This window comes from Manacus vitellinus, unplaced genomic scaffold, assembly GCF_001715985.3.
Source record: "Manacus vitellinus isolate BGI_N305 unplaced genomic scaffold, ASM171598v3 scaffold_46_pilon, whole genome shotgun sequence".
NCBI lineage: Eukaryota > Metazoa > Chordata > Aves > Passeriformes > Pipridae > Manacus > Manacus vitellinus.
In genome coordinates, this window is record NW_021940578.1 from 1,341,631 (window position 1) to 1,362,667 (window position 21,037).

General features: G+C 51.5%; 3 protein-coding genes across 3 annotated transcripts; all 3 read right to left on the reverse strand.

The window, feature by feature from the left end:
- Positions 1-555: 555 nt before the first annotated feature.
- Positions 556-11,211, reverse strand: LOC103762117 (tumor necrosis factor receptor superfamily member 14). The gene is given in 10 exon segments (XM_029962457.1): positions 556-656; positions 8,119-8,135; positions 8,423-8,550; positions 9,084-9,174; positions 9,422-9,577; positions 10,104-10,229; positions 10,820-10,925; positions 11,086-11,129; positions 11,132-11,177; positions 11,179-11,211. Coding segments are annotated over 10 exon segments (753 nt in total). The 3' UTR covers positions 556-650.
- On the reverse strand, positions 1,190-6,456 carry LOC108640852 (tumor necrosis factor receptor superfamily member 14-like). Its single transcript, XM_029962458.1, has 8 exons — positions 6,256-6,456; positions 5,946-6,101; positions 5,599-5,689; positions 4,928-5,067; positions 4,624-4,640; positions 3,761-3,893; positions 1,823-1,913; positions 1,190-1,288 (listed from the first exon to the last, which is right to left on the reverse strand). The coding sequence occupies exons 1-6, from the start codon at positions 6,350-6,352 to the stop codon at positions 3,801-3,803; spliced, it is 594 nt and encodes a 197-aa protein (XP_029818318.1). The 5' UTR covers positions 6,353-6,456; the 3' UTR covers positions 1,190-1,288; positions 1,823-1,913; positions 3,761-3,800.
- An 869-nt stretch (positions 11,212-12,080) lies between the features above and the next one.
- Positions 12,081-13,703, reverse strand: LOC103762033 (transcription factor HES-5). The gene is made up of 3 exons (XM_008928673.3): positions 13,641-13,703; positions 13,301-13,481; positions 12,081-13,176 (listed from the first exon to the last, which is right to left on the reverse strand). Exons 1-3 carry the CDS (start codon positions 13,701-13,703, stop codon positions 12,935-12,937), a joined length of 486 nt encoding a protein of 161 aa, XP_008926921.1. The 3' UTR covers positions 12,081-12,934.
- Between the last annotated feature and the right edge of the window lie 7,334 nt (positions 13,704-21,037).

Genomic DNA, 21,037 nt, shown 5'->3' on the forward strand with positions numbered 1-21,037 from the left:
GGCTGAAGATGCCCTGTCATTGTTCTCTGAACTTTCTCCACTTGGGGATGTGGTTTTATCTTAAAGGTTTGCTCAAAAAGCTTTTTTTATTTACAATGGACCCTTCATGCACAGGCGTTGCAGAGAGACAAGAAGGAGTTAACAATTACCAGTTTCTACAGTTGGAAATGTTGGAAAATATCCAATGTTAATGAAACATTAACCAGCTACTAAAGAACTTACCAAAGACAAAAAAGGTCAGGAAAAAAGATTTGTACTTCCGCAGTTCCTCCCTTTACTGATCATCATGACACAGTCAGACCAGCCACAAACCAGCAAACACAAAACCAGTAGTGGATTTGCTGGGTGCTCCTGGAGTTTTCAGAAGGAAATGTCAGAACTGTCTTCTTGACTGGTCTCTTATTTGACCACCAAAAGTAAAAGCAGTTCTCAGCAGACACAAAAGAATTTCTAAACTGACTTTCCCTTCACAAAGTTTTAGGAAAAAAGGGTTTGTGCTTGGTTGTTTTTAACCATCCCCATTGTCTGCCATGGGTCAAACAAGACTCTGATTCAGGCTTGGTTTCTTCAGGGTCAGCACCAACTTCTTGCACAGGAACAGTTGTTTGAGCCCCTTTCTCCTCGATGAACCTCAAAGCCTGACCACGCTGTTAAAGCTTTAAGACATGTCATAGGAAAACACAGAGTATGAACACAGTTAGGCTTTAGCAGCTTTTATCAGCAATTCCTCTTTCTTCCACTACTACCACACAGACTTGGGCTTATTCCTTAAGGCCAAGAGCCACTGCTGGGCCCCTCTCAAATCACACTTCCACACATTCCCCACAAAGAGAAAGCAAGGAGACACATACTCACCTCGGACTCCTGCACAGCTGCAAAGGAAAGCAAACAGTCCCATCAACAACCAGGAAGGGCAACTTCCTACTAATGCCCTTTCCTACCCACACTGTGCCAGGCAGGGGGGCAGCACTGAGGGTCACTCTGGGCACAGGCACAGCCCCATGGGAGGCCCCTCACATGGTGAACTGTGACACAGACACACTGCAGCTGCCTCACAACCTCCTCTGACTGGCTGCTCAGTTTTCAGCTGAACATCCAAGACCCTTCTTCAGAGTAATGGTACAAAACTACCCCTTCACAGTCACACTCCTTGTACTTACATGGCACACGACTTCTCATTTTCCTTCGAAGCCGTTGACAGGCTTCCATGAAGGCAGCAGCAGCAGTCAACACCACCATAACACAGACAAGGATTGCGGTGAATATGAGCAGGTCCTGCTTCTTACGTCTGATGTGAGGAAAGAAATAATTGTGATGATACAACCCGCCAGCAGACCCTGCTCTGGAACTGCTGCCCTGGTTTTAACATCACACCTCCACAGCCAGCACCATTCCCAAGGCTCTTGCTGACTTGCTGGCTAATCCAGGTGGCACCTGATTCTTACCTCTTTGCTTCAAATGCCTCTAACTGCAAAAGGATTCTCCTCAGAAGCAAACTCTTCTACTCTAGCTAAGGGATGTGCCAGCTGAAACCCCAGTACCAGGAGGCTGCTGCTCTCCATGGCTACAGATCCAGCTCTGCTAGACCTGCCCAAGGGGCTCCTCTGCACTGACAAGTTCAGATCAGAGCCTGAAACCTGTCATAGTAAGGAGTTTATAAAGAGAGGAGTTGAGCTGTTCCCAACAAAGAGTGAGACACAGGAACAGGATTCCACACTGACCACCTTACTGCAGGGAGGACACTGCTGTTTGGAACACACCCAAATGCAGAGCCAGCTGTTAGAGAACAGCCACTCACCCACAAGGAGTCACAGCTGCTTACCTGGGCCCTGGTGTGCAGGCCACAGACATGTTGGCTGAAGAGAAGGTGCCAGGAGGACAGACTTCACACACATGGTCCTTGGTGGCTGTACCTAGAAGGAAGAAGCCCCCAGGATTTGCCCCTCAGCCTCGGCCTAAGGAGAGCAGCCTTAGGCTTCCAAAGTGTGGCCTTTGGAAGTGAGCCAGCCATTACTGCAGAGACCCTTCCCCACACACAGCAGCTCACACCCTTCTGCCTTTGCACACCACCAAAAAGCACAAAGTGCTCTTGGCCACAGCACACCACACTCCAGAGGCATTCCCTAGGGAAACTCTGCTGCTGGTGGCACTGATGCCCTGCTGGCTTACCCCATTCTTTGACCACAGTGCCAGGCAAACAGACAGTGTAGGGCTGGCACACTGCACAGACTTCAGGCCCAGGGAAGCTGCAGAAGTGGCCTGGCCGACAGCCACATGCTGCACTCTTCGTGTAGGTACACGCTGCTGCTGTCACCAGGTTGGCCCCTGAGAAAAATCCACACACACAGAGCCACAGTGTTGACACAGGGAAACACAACCCAAAGCAAAAGACAACATTTAGCCTTGTTCTGATGCACTGCTCAAGAGCACCAGAGTTTTGGATGTGTACATCCTACAGACTCTGCTGATTGTTACGGCCACTCTGGGGGCTCCCAAGGAAGGGACAGGGCCCGGCACTGGGTGAGGGCTGAGTGCTGGCTGCAGAGGATACCCTGGGGTGACGCTCACAGCCATGGGCTGCCTGGCTCTTGTCAGGGCACAGTGGGCACGGCAGCGGTGGTGGGTCCACATGGTCGCTGTCCACTGAGGTGTGTCACCTCATAGCCACTGCCCATGGCCACTGGCATAGGTCACCCGATGGCCCCTGAGGCAGATGGAGCCACCCCAAGCTGAGGTGCTGAGCAGACAGAGCAGACAGAGCAGACAGAGCACGCACAGCAGGCAGAGCGGGCGGAGAAGACAGGGCAGACAGCCTGGTACATACCCACAGCACACGTGGGGCAGCATTTGGTGCCATTGGGGTACTCGCCCATCTCACAGCCCACAGTGTCCGACCGCTCCAGCTGCGTGATCAGCACCATGGTGAGGACCTCGGGGCAACACAAGGACCGAGTTATACCTCGAGAACAGGGTTCTGCCTCCGGGCCACAGAGTCTGTTCCCTCATGGCCACAGAGCCTGTTCCCTCATGGCCACAGAGCCTGTTCCCTCATGGCCACCAAGGCAGTTCCCTCATGGCCACAGAGCCTGTTCCCTCATGGCCACCGAGGCGGTTCCCTCATGGCCCCACTCACCAGACAGATGGGGCCCTGCCCAAGCTGCTGCCGCCATCTCAGAGGCCTCCCCGCCGCCCGCGGCTGCTGCCACATGTGGGACAGGGTGGGATGGGCTCTGGCCCCACCTGACGCCCAAGAGAAAGGCACTGACTTGCAGGAAGGGCAGGGCAGGGCAACTGGGTCTCCAGTCCCCTCAGGGGGCCCGTAACGGTCACACCATTCCCTCTCTCCTGGCCCGCTACCGCAGGGAAGGCTGTGGCAGGGCCTAGGCCCAAAGGCAGGAAAATACCTCAAATTGCAGCAAAGCAACACCTCCAAACCTGCCAAACCCCTCAAACAAACCTCCTGGCAAACAAGATAGCCTCTCAAATCATGAAACAAACCCCCAAATCCTGGCATACAAAACCATCAAAGGGGGCCACCTTTGACTCTATCCACAAAATCCTGCTCACACACACACACCCAGGACTAAGCAGCAAACACCCCATGGCTGAAGGAAGATGTCAGGGAGGCCTCACTGGCACTACCTGACCCAAAACCAAGCGTCCCAGCCCACCGGGACTGCTCACAGCTCCTCCTGTCCTCCCAGCACTGCCACTGCTTCGCCCAGTTGCGCTCAGACCCCCCAGCAGATGTTTGGGTTACCAAAAGCACAGGCAGCAATGAAACCCAGCTGTTGCCAGGATTATTCAAACCCTCCTTGGTGGGCCCACGCTCCTCTGACAAAGGACAACTGCTGCTCATGTGACAGGAAGGTCTGAGCTCGCCTCTTCTTGTCCTGGGACGTTTTTGACAATTCCAAATTTGTTGGTATTGGAGAGAAGGGGTTCTCATTAGTAAAAACTTTATTTAAAAACACAGTGGTCACATAGGATACTAACTTTCTTTATTAAAACATATATGCGCCATGCTGTGCACAATTCATTTTCTCAGCAATATCTTTTTTACTCCTAAAAAGGAAAAATCTTTTCCAAATACATTTGGAAACTCTGTTATGTATGAGTTATGTGGAGTGATTAAAATGGAAAAACCCTCACTTTTTCCCAACAACAAGCAATAAAGGAATAGTCAGTGTGTATCAAGTGACAGCTGCCCATGGGAGAAGGAAAGATGACAGTCATTCATGCAGATGTAGAAAAAATGTATAGTGCTTGGTTGTTTTTAACCATCCCCATTGTCTGCCATGGGTCAAACAAGATTCTCCGATTCAGGCTTGGTTTCTTCAGGGTCAGCACCGACTTCCTGCACAAGAACAGTTATTTGAGCCCCTTTCTATTCGATGGACCTCAAAGCCTGACCATGCTGTTCATGCTTTAGGACATGTCAGAGGAAAACACAGAATATGAACAGTCAGGTTTTAGCAGCTTTTATCAGCAATTCCTGCTCCTTCCACTACTACCACACAGACCTGGGCTTATTCCTTAAGGTCAAGAGCCACTGCTGGGCCCCTCTCAAATCACACTTCCACACATTCCCCCCAAAGAGAAAGCAAGGAGACACATACTCACCTCAGACTCCTGCACCGCTGCAAAGGAAAGCAAACAGTCCCATCAACAAGCAGGAAGGGCAACTTCCTATTAATGCCCTTTCCTCCCCACGCTGTGCCAGGCAGGGGGGCAGCACTGAGGGTCACTCTGGGCACAGGCACAGCCCCATGGGAGGCCCCTCACACCGGTGAACTGTGACACAGACACACTGCAGCTGCCTCACAGCCTCCTCTGACTGGCTGCTCAGTTTTCAGCTGAACATCCAAGACCCTTCTTCAGAGTAATGGCACAAAACTACCCCTTCACAGTCACACTCTGTACTTACATGGCACACGACTTCTCATTTTCCTCCTCTGACAGGTATGTGTGATGGCAGCAACAACAGCCACCACGATCACGACAGAGACGAGGATTGCTATGACTGCTGGCTCAGGTAGAGCTGGGGAAGGGTCCTGCTCCTTAAGTCTGATGTGAGAAAAGAAATAATTTGATACTACAACCTGCCAGCAGACCCTGCTCTGGAACTGCTCCCCTGGTTTTAACATCACACCTGAACAGCCAGCACCATTCCCAAGGCTCTTGTTGACTTGCTGGCTAATCCAGGTGGCACCTGACTCTTACCTCTGCTTCAAATGCCTCTGACTGCAAAAGGATTCTCCTCAGAAGCAAACTCTTCTTCTCTAGCTAAGGGATGTGCCAGCTGAAACCCCAGTACCAGGAGGCTGCTGCTCTCCATGGCTGCAGATCCAGCTCTGCTAGACCTGCCCAAGGGGCTCCTCTGCACTGACAAGTTCAGATCAGAGCCTGAAACCTGTCATGGTAAGGAGTTTATAAAGAGAGGAATTGAGCTGTTCCCAGTAAAGAGTGGGACACAGGAACAGGGTTCCACACTGGCCACCTTACTGCAGGGAGGACACTGCTGTTTGGAACACACCCAAATGCAGAGCCAGCTGTTAGAGAAAAGCCACTCACTCACAAGGAGTCACAGCTGCTTACCTGGGCCATTGTGTGCAGGCCACAGACATGTTGGCTGAAGAGAAGGTGCCAGGAGGACAGACTTCACACACATGGTCCTTGGTGGCTGTACCTAGAAGGAAGAAGCCCCCAGGATTTCCCCCTCAGCCTCTGCCGAAGGAGAGCAGCCTTAGGCTTCCAAAGTGTAGCCTTTGGAAGTGAGCCAGCCATTACTGCAGAGACCCTTCCCCACACACAGCAGCTCACACCCTTCTGCCTTTGCACACCACCAAAAAGCACAAAGTGCTCTTGGCCACAGCACACCACACTCCAGAGGCATTCCCTAGGGAAGCTCTGCTGCTGGTGGCACTGATGCCCTGCTGGCTTACCCCATTCTTTGACCATAGTGCCAGGCACACAGACAGTGTAGGGCTGGCACAGCTCACAGACTTCAGGCCCAGGGGAGCTGCAGAAGTGGCCTGGCCGACAGCCACACACCGTGTTCTTCGTGTAGGTACACGCTGCTGCTGTCACCAGGTTGGCCCCTGAGAGAAATCCACACACACACAGAGCCACAGTAAAAGACAACATTTAGCCTTGTCCTGATGCACTGCTGAAGAGCCACCCCATGCTGAGGTGGTGAGCAGAGAGAGCAGGCAGTGCAGGCAGAGCAGGCAGGGCAGACACCCCGGTACATACCCACAGCACATGTGGGGCAGCACTCGGTGCCATTGGGGTACTCGCCCATCTCACAGCCCGTGGTGTCCGAGTGCTCCAGCTGCGTGATCAGCACCATGGTGAGGACCTCGGGGCAACACAAGGACCAGGTTATCCCTCGAGAACCGGGTTCTGCATCCAGGTCACCAAGGCAGTTCCCTCATGGCCCCACTCACCAGACAGATGGGGCCCTGCCCAAGCTGCTGCCGCCATCTCAGAGGCCTCCCCGCCGCCCGCGGCTGCTGCCACATGTGGGACAGGGTGGGATGGGCTCTGGCCCCACCTGACGCCCAAGAGAAAGGCACTGACTTGCAGGAAGGGCAGGGCAGGGCAACTGGGTCTCCAGTCCCCTCAGGGGGCCCGTAACGGTCACACCATTCCCTGCTCTCCTGGCCCGCTACCGCAGGGAAGGCTTTGGCAGGGCCTAGGCCCAAAGGCAGGAAAATACCTCAAATTGCAGCAAAGTAACACCTCCAAACCTGGCAAACACTTCCAATCCTGGCAAAAACCCAGACCCTCGAATCATGAAACAAACCCTCAAATCCTGGCATACCAAACCATCAAAGCCCACCTCAGGGGCCACCTTTGACTCTATCCACAAAATCCTGCTCACACACACACACACCCAGGACTAAGCAGCAAACACCCCATGGCTGAAGGAAGATGTCAGGGAGGCCTCACTGGCACTACCTGACCCAAAACCAAGCGTCCCAGCCCACCGGGACTGCTCACAGCTCCTCCTGTCCTCCCAGCACTGCCACTGCTTCGCCCAGTTGCACTCAGTTCCCCAGCAGATGTTTGGGTTACCAAAAGCACAGGCAGCAATGAAACCCAGCTGTTGCCAGGATTATTCAAACCCTCCTCGGTGGGCCCACGCTCCTCTGACAAAGGACAACTGCTGCTCATGTGACAGGAAGGTCTGAGCTCGCCTCTTCTTGCCCTGGGACGGGTTTGACGAGTCCAAATTCGTTGGTATTGGAGAGAAGGGGTTCTCATTAGTAAAAACTTTATTTAAAAACACAGTGGTCACATAGGATACTAACTTTCTTTATTAAAACTTAGATGCGCCATGCTGTGCACAATTCATTTTCCCAGTTAAAAAACAAAAGTGTGGACAAAATGCTTTTGAAAACTCTGTTATGTATGAAGCAAGCTTAAAAGGGAAAAAAAAGCCATTTCCCCCCCCCAACAATAATAGAATAGAATATTTCCCCAATAATAGAATTATTAATATGTACCAAGTGTCAGTTGTCCATGGGGGAAGAAAAAGGGAACTGTAGGCATTCCACACAGCCCATAGCTCCGTGAAGGGGATGGAAAAGGGAAGAGATTTCCAGCCGCTCGTGACATTCCCTTGATCACTCAGCTTGTACAGGACTTGATGTTGCACAAGATGCCACTGGGATATTTCATGACCCTTGCAAACTCGCCTTTTCATTTCCAACCTGACTTTTGCTTCACAGAGTTTCAGAAAAAAAGGGTTTGTGCTTGGTTGTTTTTAACCATCCCCATTGTCTGCTATGGCTGAAACAAGACTCTCTGATTCAGGTTTGGTTTCTTCAGGGTCAGAACCGACTTCCTGCACAGGAACAGTTTTTTGAGCCCCTTTCTCCTCCATGGACCTCAAAGCCTGACCACGCTGTTCATGCTTTAGGACATGTCAGAGGAAAACACAGAATATGAACAGTCAGGTTTTAGCAGCTTTTATCAGCAATTCCTGTTCCTTCCACTACTACCACACAGACCTGGGCTTATTCCTTAAGGTCAAGAGCCACTGCTGGGCCCCTCTCAAATCACACTTCCACACATTCCCCCCAAAGAGAAAGCAAGGAGACACATACTCACCTCGGACTCCTGCACCGCTGCAAAGGAAAGCAAACAGTCCCATCAACAAGCAGGAAGGGCAACTTCCTATTAATGCCCTTTCCTCCCCACGCTGTGCCAGGCAGGGGGGCAGCACTGAGGGTCACTCTGGGCACAGGCACAGCCCCATGGGAGGCCCCTCACACCAGTGAACTGTGACACAGACACACTGCAGCTGCCTCACAGCCTCCTCTGACTGGCTGCTCAGTTTTCAGCTGAACATCCAAGACCCTTCTTCAGAGTAATGGCACAAAACTACCCCTTCACAGTCAGACTTTGTACTTACGTGGAGCGTAACTTTTCCTTTTCCTCCTCTGCCAATTATATGCGAGAGCAGCTGCACCAGCCACCACAATCACAACAACAAGGACAATGATTGCTATGATTGCTGGGTAAGAGTCCTGCTCCTTAAGTCTGATGTGAGGAAAGAAATAATTGTGATGATACAACCCGCCAGCAGACCCTGCTCTGGAACTGCTGCCCTGGTTTTAACATCACACCTCCACAGCCAGCACCATTCCCAAGGCTCTTGCTGACTTGCTGGCTAATCCAGGTGACACCTGACTCTTACCTCTTTGCTTTAATGCCTCTAACTGCAAAAGGATTCTCCTCAGAAGCAAACTCTTCTACTCTAGCTAAGGGATGTGCCAGCTGAAACCCCAGTACCAGGAGGCTGCTGCTCTCCATGGCTGCAAATCCAGCTCTGCTAGACCTGCCCAAGGGGCTCCTCTGCATTGACAAGTTCAGATCAGAGTCTGAAACCTGTCATAGTAAGGAGTTTATAAAGAGAGGAGTTGAGCTGTTCCCAGTAAAGAGTGGGACACAGGAACAGGATTCCACACTGACCGCCTTACTGCAGGGAGGACACTGCTGTTTGGAACACACCCAAATGCAGAGCCAGCTGTTAGAGAACAGCCACTCACCCACAAGGAGTCACAACTGCTTACTTGGGCCATTGTGTGCAGGCCACAGACATGTTGGCTGTGGAAGTGGTGCCAGGAGGACAGACTTCACACACGTGGTCCTTGGTGGCTGTACCTAGAAGGAAGAAGCCCCCAGGATTTCCCCCTCAGCCTCTGCCTAAAGACAGTTCAGTTCAGCATGGCCTTTGGAAGTGAGCCAGCCATTACTGCAGAGACCCTTCCCCACACGCAGCAGCTCACACCCTTCTGCCTTTGCACACCACCAAAAAGCACAAAGTGCTCTTGGCCACAGCACACCACACTCCAGAGGCATTCCCTAGGGAAGCTCTGCTGCTGGTGGCACTGATGCCCTGCTGGCTTACCCCATTCTTTGACCATAGTGCCAGGCAAACAGACAGTGTAGGGCTGGCACAGCTCACAGCCTTCAGGCCCAGAGGAGGTGCAGAAGTGGCCTGGCCGACAGCCACACACCGTGTTCTTCGTGTAGGTACACGCTGCTGCTGTCACCAGGTTGGCCCCTGAGAGAAATCCACACACACAGAGCCACGGTGTTGACACGGGGAAACACAACCCAAAGCAAAAGACAACATTTAGCCTTGTCCTGAGGCACTGCTGAAGAGCACCAGAACTCTGGATGTGGAAAGAGGCCCTGTTCCTCACTCAGGCAGCACCTTGGCTCACATTTACATGTCATAAATGTTGCACAGCAAAAGCAAAATACTCCCAGCTCAGATGTTTTTAAATTAGCTGTCCTAGTGAAGTTCTTCCAGGCCTACCTTCTCCCAGTACTCCAAGACACCTCACTATAATCTAGAGAGGCTATTACCTGAGATCAAACTTCCAGTGGTGCCAGCTGAAGCTCCCTGTCAGTTTTTCCCTTCCATCCCACAGCTCATAGCACTCTCATGTCTGCAGAATGACATGAGCCTGTTCTTCACACTGACTGATTTGTCAAGCAAATGAGGCAAGAAAGGAGAAGGGAGAATGTATCCATGGAAAGGCATGAAAAATCCATTTAAACTGGTTCTTGAGCATCCTCCTTACCTTCATCACACAGTTTGCATGTCCTGCAGCGTGTTAAACCATTGGGGTGATCTGTGTAGGTCCCCTCCACACAAGGTATGCACGTTGTGCTGGATCTGGCAGTGCAGTGCTTGAAAACCCGCCATCCTAAAAACCATAAACCATCCCCAAAGAAGCAGCTCCGTTAGCAAAGCTCACGTGGTCAGGGACCTACACTGGCACCCAACCACACCTAAATACTACAGACGAACTATTAAGGACCTCAGAAATATCCTAAGAGCGAGGACATAACCCAAAACAGAAACTGGGGCACAAAATGAAGGTCCTTGGAAACTGTGACTTTACCAACCACCCCAGCAGAGATTATTGATTGTTACGGCCACTCCGGAGGCTCCCAAGGAAGGGACAGGGCCCGGCACTGGGTGAGGACTGAGTGCTGGCTGCAGAGGATACCCTGGGGTGACGCTCACAGCCATGGGTTGCCTGGCTCCTGTCAGGGCACAGCAGGCACGGCAGCGGTGGCGGGTCCCCATGACCACTGTCCACTGAGGTGGGTCACCTCATAGCCACTGCCCGTTGAGGTGGGTGCCCATGGCCACAGAGGTGGGGCAGGTCATGGCCAGTGCCCACTGATGTAGGTCAGCCTGCGGTCCCTGAGGCAGAGGGAGCCACCCCAAGCCGAGGTGCTGAGCAGAGAGAGCAGGCAGGGCAGGCAGGGCAGGCAGCCCGGTACGTACCCGCAGCACACATGGGGCAGCACTCGGTGCCATTGGGGTACTCGCCCGGCTCACAGCCCGCGGCATCCGAGCGCTCCAGCTGCGTGATCAGCACCATGGCGAGGACCTCGGGGCAACACAAGGATATCCCCGGTCACCCCCCGAGAACCGGGGCCGCCCGGCCGGTGTGAGGCGGCTCCCCCGGGGTCACCCCCGGCCCGCGGGCGGTTTCCCGGAGGGTGTCCCCGGACCCCTCACCAGCCTCATGGTGTCCCCGGACCCCTCACCAGCCTCATGGTGTCCCGGCCGGGATCCCGCTCCCGCAGCCGCCGGGGCCCGGGGCCGCTGCCCCATGCGGGACGGGACCCGTCCCCGCAGGCAGCCCGGAGAAACCGAAAGCGAAAGGTCGACATGAAGCGGGCGGAAGGGGAGAAGCCGCCGCCCCCTCGTGCCGCCCATGACGGTGGCATCGCGGGTTCCGCAGGGAGGGAGCTGGACCGAAAGTCAGTAAAATACCTCAAATTGCGACAAAACCTGCAGCAAGCCCCTCAAATCGTGGCAAACCAACCCCCTGAAAACCTGGCACAAACACTTCAAAAGCTGGCAAACAGACCCAGCCCTCAAAGCCTGGAGCAAACCCCTCAAATCCTGGCACACAAACCTCTTAAAACCTGCAACAAACCCCTCAAATCCTGGCACACAGCCCCCCTAAAACCTGGAACAAAACCCTCGAGCTGTGGTACAAACCCCTCAAATCCTGGCAAACCAACCCCTCAAATCCTGACCCATAAACGCCTCAAATCCTGACCCACAGACCCCTCGAAACCTGGAGCAAACCCCTCTGGTCGTGGTACAAACCCTTCAAACCCCTCAAACCCCGGAAAACCAACCCCTCAAACCCCGAAAAGAGCCCCTCAAATCGTGGCAAACAACCCCTCAAACCCCAGCTTAGGGGGCTCATCGTGAGAAACTCGTGTGGAAGGAGGGAGGGTGCAGGTCGGTGCCTGCAGACCTGCTGGGCAGGTGCGAGGCCCTCCTGCTCAGGTGAGGGGTTTGCGTGGGCAGGAGGGGCCCTGACCAGGGAAATGCTCAGCAGGACTCAGCTGAGGGAATCTGGGAGCACCCCTTGGGGTGAGGGGGGACTCACGAGAATACAGAGTAGACACGAATGGGAGTTCCTTGAGCTTCATGAAAATAACCATTTCTTCAGAAGGCTGACATTAACCTTTCCCAGGGGTGCGAGCAGCTGCACATCCCTCAGAGGGACAGAACCACACACAACTTGCACACAAATGCATTTTATTGCTCTCTACACACACAGAGACGCATACACAGTATGCACGTGAGCCATAGGGCAGTCCCAGCACTGGGAGAAACACCATCCACCAGGAATTCAACTACTCAATACAGATAAAAATCATTATTATAATGAAAATGCTAAAAAAGCATAGCTTACACCCAGAATGTATAACATTGACAAATCAAGCCTGTTACTTACTACCTTTTCTTTAACATAAAGCAGGAACATACTCTTTTTCTAAATTGAAAAAAGCATCAAAGAGTAGAAATATTCCACATAGTTTCCTAACTCCTGGTCATCCCTCCCACTGGATATACAGAACAGTGAAAGGGCCATGGGGGAGAAATCCAAACTAAAACCAAACCCGTTTTTGATGCTGCACAATTGATAAGCAAACAGTGGGAAATGGACTTTAACCAAGTCTGCATGGAGCAAAGGGAATAAATTTCTCCTCTGGAGTGAGTGAGCCAACCCGAGTCACTCGTCAAGCCAGAGCAAAGCTGGTGGTTGTTACAGGGAATATTAGAGAACATCTCCTACAGCAACTGCTGTCCATCACAACTGTAACATTTACAAACACCCTCCTTCATTCTGAAGATGTTGCCCCTGCCTGGGCAGCACTGCAGCAGTGCCTACACAGCTTCCACACCAAACAGAACACCACAACTTTTGCCAAAGGATCCCAAAAACGTCAAAAGTATGGCATTCTTTCACACATAAATGAAATACAGGGGAAATAAAATTCCCTACAGTAGAGAGGATCAGAGCTGGACTATCTGATGCAGTCAGATCCTTCCTCTGGACTGTCACAGGTCCCTGCAGAGAGCACTCCCCGACTACCAGGGCCTCCAGAGAGGGCAGGTGTCCTTTGGAGACACTTGTTTCAGGGGGCTGGTGTTCCCAGGGCAGCAGGAGAGCTCCGGAGCAGCCGACTGGCTCTTCTGGAAATGGCTTAAAAGTTTGGTCTGGGTTTCAGTTCGGACTTTATGGAGAGAGAGGAAGTGGAAAGCTTCTTGCAAGCACCTGGAATAGCCCTCTCTGAAGTCAAACTGGGAGCTTTTATGGAAGGATCCTGCAGCTAGAGAAGGGAAGAGAGGGAGAGGGAAGAAAGAATAGTTTAAGCAGTTGTTCGTGTCTCAGGATTAATACAACTGTCACAGATTTGCAGTAAGATGGAGAACGAAACAAAATTCAGTACTCACTCTTCATCTGCAGCTGGCTCTGCTGCTTCAGGTAGCTGACAGTCATCTCCAGGATGTCGGCTTTCTCCAGCTTGGAGTTGGGCTGGTGCCTCTGGAACTCCTTCTCCAGGAGCAGTTTCAGCTGCTCGATGCTGCTGTTAATCCGGTCCCGGCGCATTTTCTCCACCACCGGCTTCCTCAGCTGTAAAAAGCAAAGGAAAAGACACCTGTTATTAAAGGATCCTCTGTCTGTCACCCCTCAGGGTTGTTTGGTGCCCATCCCTGCTCCTAAGCCGTGTGGGGCAGGTTCTCAGCTGGTGTCAATGCTCCGAGAGCATTCCCAGGCTGTGCTGGGACTTACTTTGTTTTTCTCCTTTGGTGTCAGCAGATTGTCGGGCTCCAAGAAAACGGTGCTGGGAGCCATCTGTCCTGAGAAGGGAAGGGAGCTCTCTCTGAGTGGATTCCAGGAGAAACGTGCTGCTGGAAGCTGCCTCTGCCTGGTATTTATACTGCCCAAGCTCAGGGCGAGTGTGTGGGTCTGCGGCTCCGTGGCGTTTCCCACAGTCGGCAGCCAATCCGGGAGGGGGGAAGCACAATGGGAGAAGCAGCTATTCTTGCATGCTCCAGTGGCACTGAATAGCCTGCGGATAATGACCTTCTCCCAGATGAGCAGGTGGGGAGTGTGTGCTACGTGAAAGCCTGGGATCAGAGTTACGTGTCAGGAGCTGGGAAAGAGCTGCCCTTCAATGGGAAAGGCTGCTGACTAATGCCATGGATCAATAGCATTCCAGGGGCGGCCGGGGGTTCACAGGCAGGAGGAAGGAGGAGGAGGAGGAGGAGGAGGTCAGCTGCTGATGGCGGGAAGGCTGCACTGCTCCTGGGAATGCACCGAGGCACACACTGGAGCAGGGCCATGGCACATGGAGCAGGGATATGGCACATGGAGCAGGGCCAAGGCACATGGAGCAGGGCCATGGCACATGGAGCAGGGATATGGCACATGGAGCAGGGATATGGCACATGGAGCAGGGACAAGGCACATGGAGCAGGGACAAGGCACATGGAGCAGGGCCATGGCACATGGAGCAGGGATATGGCACATGGAGCAGGGATATGGCACATGGAGCAGGGACAAGGCACATGGAGCAGGGCCATGGCACATGGAGCAGGGCCATGGCACATGGAGCAGGGATATGGCACATGGAGCAGGGATATGGCACATGGAGCAGGGACAAGGCACACACACACATGAGCAGCTCCCAGCTCTCTGAGAGAAGGAGCAGAAATCCCTCAAATCCACTCACCTGGTTTCCTCAGTGAGCCAAAGGAATGGTTCTCCCACAGGTGACTCAGGCACCAGCTTTGCCCATGGGAAACAGAAAACAGCTTTTCTGCTTTGGCGTACTGCAAATAAATACATTTCATTTTAAGTACACACAGTTACTGAAAACATTTTCTGGTTTCGTCTTTGTTCATGCAGCCCTTTAGAAAACTCTAAAGATGTTACAAGCACTTTATGTTTCTGTTTCCATATACCTGTAAGATAAATACATGTGGAGAAGGGTCTTAGGATGTTTGGGGATCAGCTCAGTCTCGTGTGCTGCTTCTCACTTCCTCCACAAAACACATTTTACTCTAATTATTTTCTTTTAGTCTATGCACTAAGGAAGATTGGCTGCAGAAGAAATTTATATCCCCACAAACTTATGAGAAATCGAATTCCTGGTTCCTCATTATTCTCCACAGGGCCAGTTTCCACACAGAGGTGCTCAGGAGGTGTCTGCAGTGGGAAGAGCTGACAGTGTCACTGTTTGTGCCTGATAAACAGAACTGGGGATTCCCGTTGGAAAACTTGAACCAAATCTGCCAGCAATTCATCTGCCAAGTAATGTCAGGGCTGATGTTTGGGGAGCTCTTCCTGCAGCAGTAAATGCTGCTTGTGTTGCCATTAATACATGTGTGTTCATGTGTACATCACTACACGTGTGGTCACTCGTGTCTGGCAGTGTGAGCACACACCCCGAGCACACGGGCACATCCTCTCCCTCTGCAGCTCATTCCTGCAGGCCCAGGTAAGGTTTAAAGGAGCTCCTGCAGGCTCTGCCCTTCCAGCCCCATTGTGCTGCTCTGAATGGGCTCCTTCTCTCCCTTCAGAGCAGCAGCTGTTGAGCTCCCTGTCCTTTATGTCAAGTTGTGGGAAAGCTTTTGTGACACCATTTCACATGTTCTCCTCAAAGCCTGTGGATTATCTTTGAGCCCATGTAATGCCACCTCTGAAACCAATCCTGCTCTCTGCACGTCCCTCTTGGGGAGATTCCCTGACACAGAAACTCCAGAGCTGGAACTCATTTCTTGAGCTCGTTAATTGAGCACATGAGGAAGAAAAGTGCCAGTCCCGTGATCTGCAGGGCCACTGGCAGTTTTGCTACAGACAATTGCTGTTTTCCTCTTACTTCACTCAATTCCTGCATAATTACTACACTAACTCCATGGGAGCAGTCATGCCAACCTTCCCCTCCTTGCTCTTGGTAGTGGTTGTGCACTGGCACAGTCAAGGGGTCAGTGCTCAAAATTTCCTCTCCTTTCGGATCCAAACTGACCCAGAGCCTGCAGCTGAGCAGGATGAATGTGAAATAATCTTCTGTGGCCTTGAGAAGTTCCCTTTAATTATGGAGGCTGGAGGCCCCGCATATTTACATTGCATGTGATAATAAAAATTACAATATTCAATGTATTATTGGGAGGTGAATGTAGCAAAATCTCCCTTGGATGGTAAATCCGTTGAGGCTCCTCCTCCCTCACTCTGTGTCAGAAACAAATTTTAAAGCATCTGAAATAAAAACATATACTTTTTATTTTCTCTTTTGTTTTACAATCTGTGAGGGGAAAAATTAGACCATCTTGGAAGAGCTACTCAAATTAGATGCTCAATTACCCAAAATAGATGCTGTGCTTTGGTTGGAAATCCTAAAGAAAGTGATAAAAAAAATTCCTCCCTATTATAAAGTTTGCAGAATCCATGGACTTTGCACTAAGGAGAACAAATTTGGACTTCCACACCTCCTACTGCGGTTCCAAACACACACAGTACTGCACAGAAAACTCATTAGGATCCCAAAATACTGGATCTGGATGTTTGAAATAGGGCATCAGCAATCAGCCTTCCCCCAGAATCCCTGCCAGATGTTATCCCTTGAGGAAGACTTAAAGATGCTGCTGCTTTCCCAAGTCCCTCAAAGATGCTCCCTGCTCCCAGTGCTTCCTGGGCCGTGCTGCCCAGATGGCCTTTTGGGAGCAGGGTTTCCCACTGAACACAAAGCAGAGCCAAGCACCGTTGCTAATGTGGTTTGTAGTCAGGCACACTTCCTTTGTGACAGGAGGGAATGTGCTTAGGGAATGGTGTGGGAAACTCTGGAGTACACTAACTTCCACAGCCCTATGTTAGTAAGTCACTTGGAGAGGTGAAAGGCTTGGGAGCAGGGACAGAGGTGAACTGGGAATGGGAAAGACAAAATATAGGGTATTTAGTTCGTGCTGAGTCCTACGGTCCTGGAGTCAAAAATAAAATGGGTCCAATCCCAAGCTGGGATCACCACTGAGGCCAACAGAGCATTTGGGCTCCAAGATTTGCCCTGCAGCTTTTGTACCTCTGGAGCTATTTCCTGATCTCTGTAAACCCGTAAATACAAACTACCCCTACACCTGCAGCAGATTTGCCAAAACCCAGCCAGCAAAATTTGAGGCTGAATTTTCTCCTGCCAAATACCAAAACCAGACCCGGGTCTGACCCATTTCTTTCACCCAAGCAAAACAGAGTAGTTTAGGAATATTAATGAAAAGAAGAGCTTCCCCCTAGTATTGCTGGGATAAAACCTGGTCTAATTTTCTTAAAAGCCAGGCCCAGCTCCCTTAGCTCCATCTGGGTCCCTCATGGTCCATGGGAATCACCTTGTTTGCCAGGATATATTGAACAAATCAAAGGGACTGAAGAAGCAAACAGGGGATGTGGCTCAGAAGCCTCAGAGCAGACCTAAACCACCTGAGCCTTTGGCCTGAGTGGTGGATGGGCAAGATTCTGCTCTGCAGCTCCCTTCCATGGCACTTCTTTCCTGCCCTTCCCTGCATTTCCTCTTGACACTTCCCTGTCATTTCCTCCTAACCCTTCCCTGCTTTTCCTCCTAACCCTTCCCTGCATTCCCTCCCACCCTTCCCTGCTCCTCTGCCGGTGCAATTTCCGCCTGCCTGCACATCTTCCTTCCCTTTTTTCCTTTTCCTCGGGGTTTGCTTTCCCTCCGTGCATGTTTTATAATCTGATTTTTCGATCTGTCACTCCTCTCCCCCCTGGCTGTCACAGGCAGATGTGCTTTGGGGACAGGGGTGTCTCCCAGCCCGGGGGACGCGGTGAGTGTGGAGTTCCCTCCAGTTTCCCACACTGCTCTCCCATTCAGGGCATTCAGGAGGAGGATAAAGGAAGTGTGCCATGCTACAAGCTGAATTAGAAATGGTGTTTGACTTCCCTTTGTGCTCCACAGAAACCTTGCTCTGGGCACACCATCTGCATAGCCCTCACCGTGGAGAAAACCATTGATCAAGGCCTGTCAGCCCAGCTGGGGGAACTTGGGAAAGTAATTCCTTGTGCCACTTCAGTTCTTTGGGGCTTAACATCTGGCTGGAGGGGGAGGCGACAGTTGATGGTTTAACAGTCGTGCTTCCTTTCAAGTTTGGGATGCTGTTTTGATCCCCGATAAGCCTTTCTGAAATCCTGATTTTAATAACATGGAAAGCATCCAGAAGAGTGGGAATAATGCACTGGCTTTGCATTTTCAAAGTGCTTTACAAATACCAGCTAATGAATTCTCAGCGACCTCCTCGGCCGAGATGAGGATGTATTATTAGCAATGTTTTACAAAGGCAGGAAAATGAGGTAGAGAGGAGAAAACCAAGGTTTCAGGCTTTCAAGCAGCCTGCAGGTCACGGGGCTTCTCAAGTGGCTGTTTGAGACATCTGGTTTGCAAAGGTGCTCAGCACCCACTTTTGTTTTAATTAGCTTTGGATCTCTGAAAGGAGCCATCTCCCTTGTTTGTTGGGAGAATTTGGGATACCAGCCTGGACCACACTCACAGCCACACACCACCTAGGTAAACAGACACCAAAGTTCTTTGCCCCCAAGTTCAGCAGTGGGGTTTGAAAATGCTATTTAGTATAATTTCTTTAAGCCCATGAAATGGCTGGAGAGGAAGATGCTCTCAAATCCCTGAGCAGGAAATGCTTAATGATGTGTTCAACAGAAAATAACTTCATCTCTCTAGAGAGTAAACAAAGTTTTAATTTCTTTGTGCTCCTGCAGACCTCCCAAAGCCAGAGCTGTCCTTGGTCAGGACAGTCTGTCTGTCAGCACCCTGGAATTCTGCTCCCAGCAGTTGTGGTTATCCTGGGCTGGGACCTCCCTGGAGGAGGGGATGCAGTGTGCCCGGGATTACAAGGCCTCCTGAGTTTATAAGGGAATCTGACAGCACACCTTGCCCTGGGGATGGTGATGAGGGCACCCAGCCCTGCCCTGTGAGCACCAGGGCCTGGCAGCTCCTGCGTGTGCCCCTCTGCCAGTCCCCTGCCTGGCTCAGAACCAGCTTTCCTGCCTCCTGAAACACAGGGCAGGTGCCTGCTTTTATCAGACACCATCTCTTCATTCTGCTGCCAGCTGAGCATGGCAAAGGTGCTCCTCAGACCCACCTGCCTGGCAGGGCAGGACCTGCCACGAGCCCCAGGACACTGTCCCCAGACACAGGTCCATTGTGCTCCACAGGCGGGGACTGACAGGAGCTTACAGCCCAAAACTCACCCCAAAACTCAGGCTGAGCTCAAGGGAAGGGGAGAAATCCACTGGGGCATGAGGGAGAGTCAGCTTCAGGTCACAAACCTCAATCAGGGACATTCAGAGAGGCCCAGGGGACACCCGGGAAGCCTGTGCCTGTTATCTCCCCCACCCAAACGCTGCCCTGGCTGGAGTCTGAGTGATTAAATATCTGCCACATGCAGAAGGGATTAATTGCTGCCCCTGCACGGGGAGAGGTGCTGCCCTCCCCTCTGGCACGGACACACCATTCCCATCCTGTCAATGACAGCAAGTGGTTGCTGGGGCCAGACCTCAGGAGCCACATTCCCGGTTCTCAACCTGCTCCGCTGAAATATCCTCCCTGCAGGATACCTGCTCCCTGCCAACAGCTTGGCAGCACTGTTTGCTCAGTCTTGTGACTTTTATCAGGAGGCTCAAAATACTTATGGCCTTCAGCAGGACTTCATGTCCAAGCCTCATAATTGTATAAAGACCAAAAATTAACGACGTCGGTCCAAAGCCTAAATACTCAATAAAATAATCAAAATGTAAGTAAACCCTCTCCCATCAAAATCCTTTTATTTTTATTAGAAACATCAAACGTTTTTGTTAAATTCCTATGACGCTCAGCCCATTTCTTGGTTCCTCAAAGCCCAGATTTGACATTTGAAAGGCTGGCAGCAGTGCCAGACACCCGGAGATGCAGAGCCCATTGTAAGAGCTGAATGCCACCGTCTTCCAAAAATCCCACCCCAAACAATGCGGGAAGTGCATGAACCCAGCAGCTTCTGTTTGCTCCCTGCACGGCATTGTCAGGGACAGGCTGTTCCCTCCCTGGCCAGGGCACAGGAGGTGACTGATGGGGGATTCCGGGGCACTTTGGGCAGCGTGTGCTCCCGGTCAGCTCGGGATCTGAGGTGCTTGAGAGGAACCTCAGCCCCATCTGGCAGCACGTGTGAGAGCCCTGCTGGGTGCCAGCCCTGCTCCCGAGGTGGGGAATGGTGCCATTCCCAAAGCCATCCCCGGCTCAGCCCCGGGCCAGGCGGGAGGGCAGGATGTACCCCGCGGCTGTTTTATCCGGGGCCGGAGGAGGAGGGTGGTAAACACCGAACATGGTGGCTCCCGCCAAGCCTGCTCCCGGGGCAATGTGTTCCTTTGAGCCATAATTGATTCCTGCCATCAGGCACCAGCCTGCTCTCCCCCAGGGTCAGCGCTTTCCCACATCCAACCCCATTATCCCACAGACCATGCCTTTTGTACAACACACTCCAGCTATTCATGTGCAAAGCAGCTGTAATCCCCAGACCTTTCAGAGTCAATATACCAGGAAATAATAAATCCCTCTTGTGCACTCTTGAATATGCCGAGAGGTGACTTGTGGGAATTTCAGCTGGGCAGAAAAATAATAAATTCTCCTTAATTTTTAATTATTTGTGATACTCACTGTAGAAGGACTATGTCATTGGTGCGTGACTGTTTGGGGGTCACCACACAAGCAGCTATAGAAATTGCTTTTACCTCTAACAACCCTAAAAATGCAGATCTCAGATGTTTCTTAATGATCAAAGTCCTCCTTCCCTCACCCATGCACCTGGGAACGGCAGCATATTAAATATTCTGGATCTGAAGAAAAACTAATTAAAAAAGGTTAAACCTGTGAAGAATGTACTTTACAGTACTAAGACCCCTTTTTGAGGGGGTTCTGATGTCTAAAGGAGGCAAGATAATGCCATGCTAATGACATTTAATGGAATATTTTACACAATGGGTGCAATAACAACATAACCTTTTCCCCTGGAAGGGCAGATTTCCCTGCACTCCCACTCTGTCGGTTCACACACAGAGTTATGCTTGTCTTGTGGGAACAGAAGCCAATCCTGAATAGCAAGTTTTACATGATAATTTCTTTATATATTGCCTTCCAG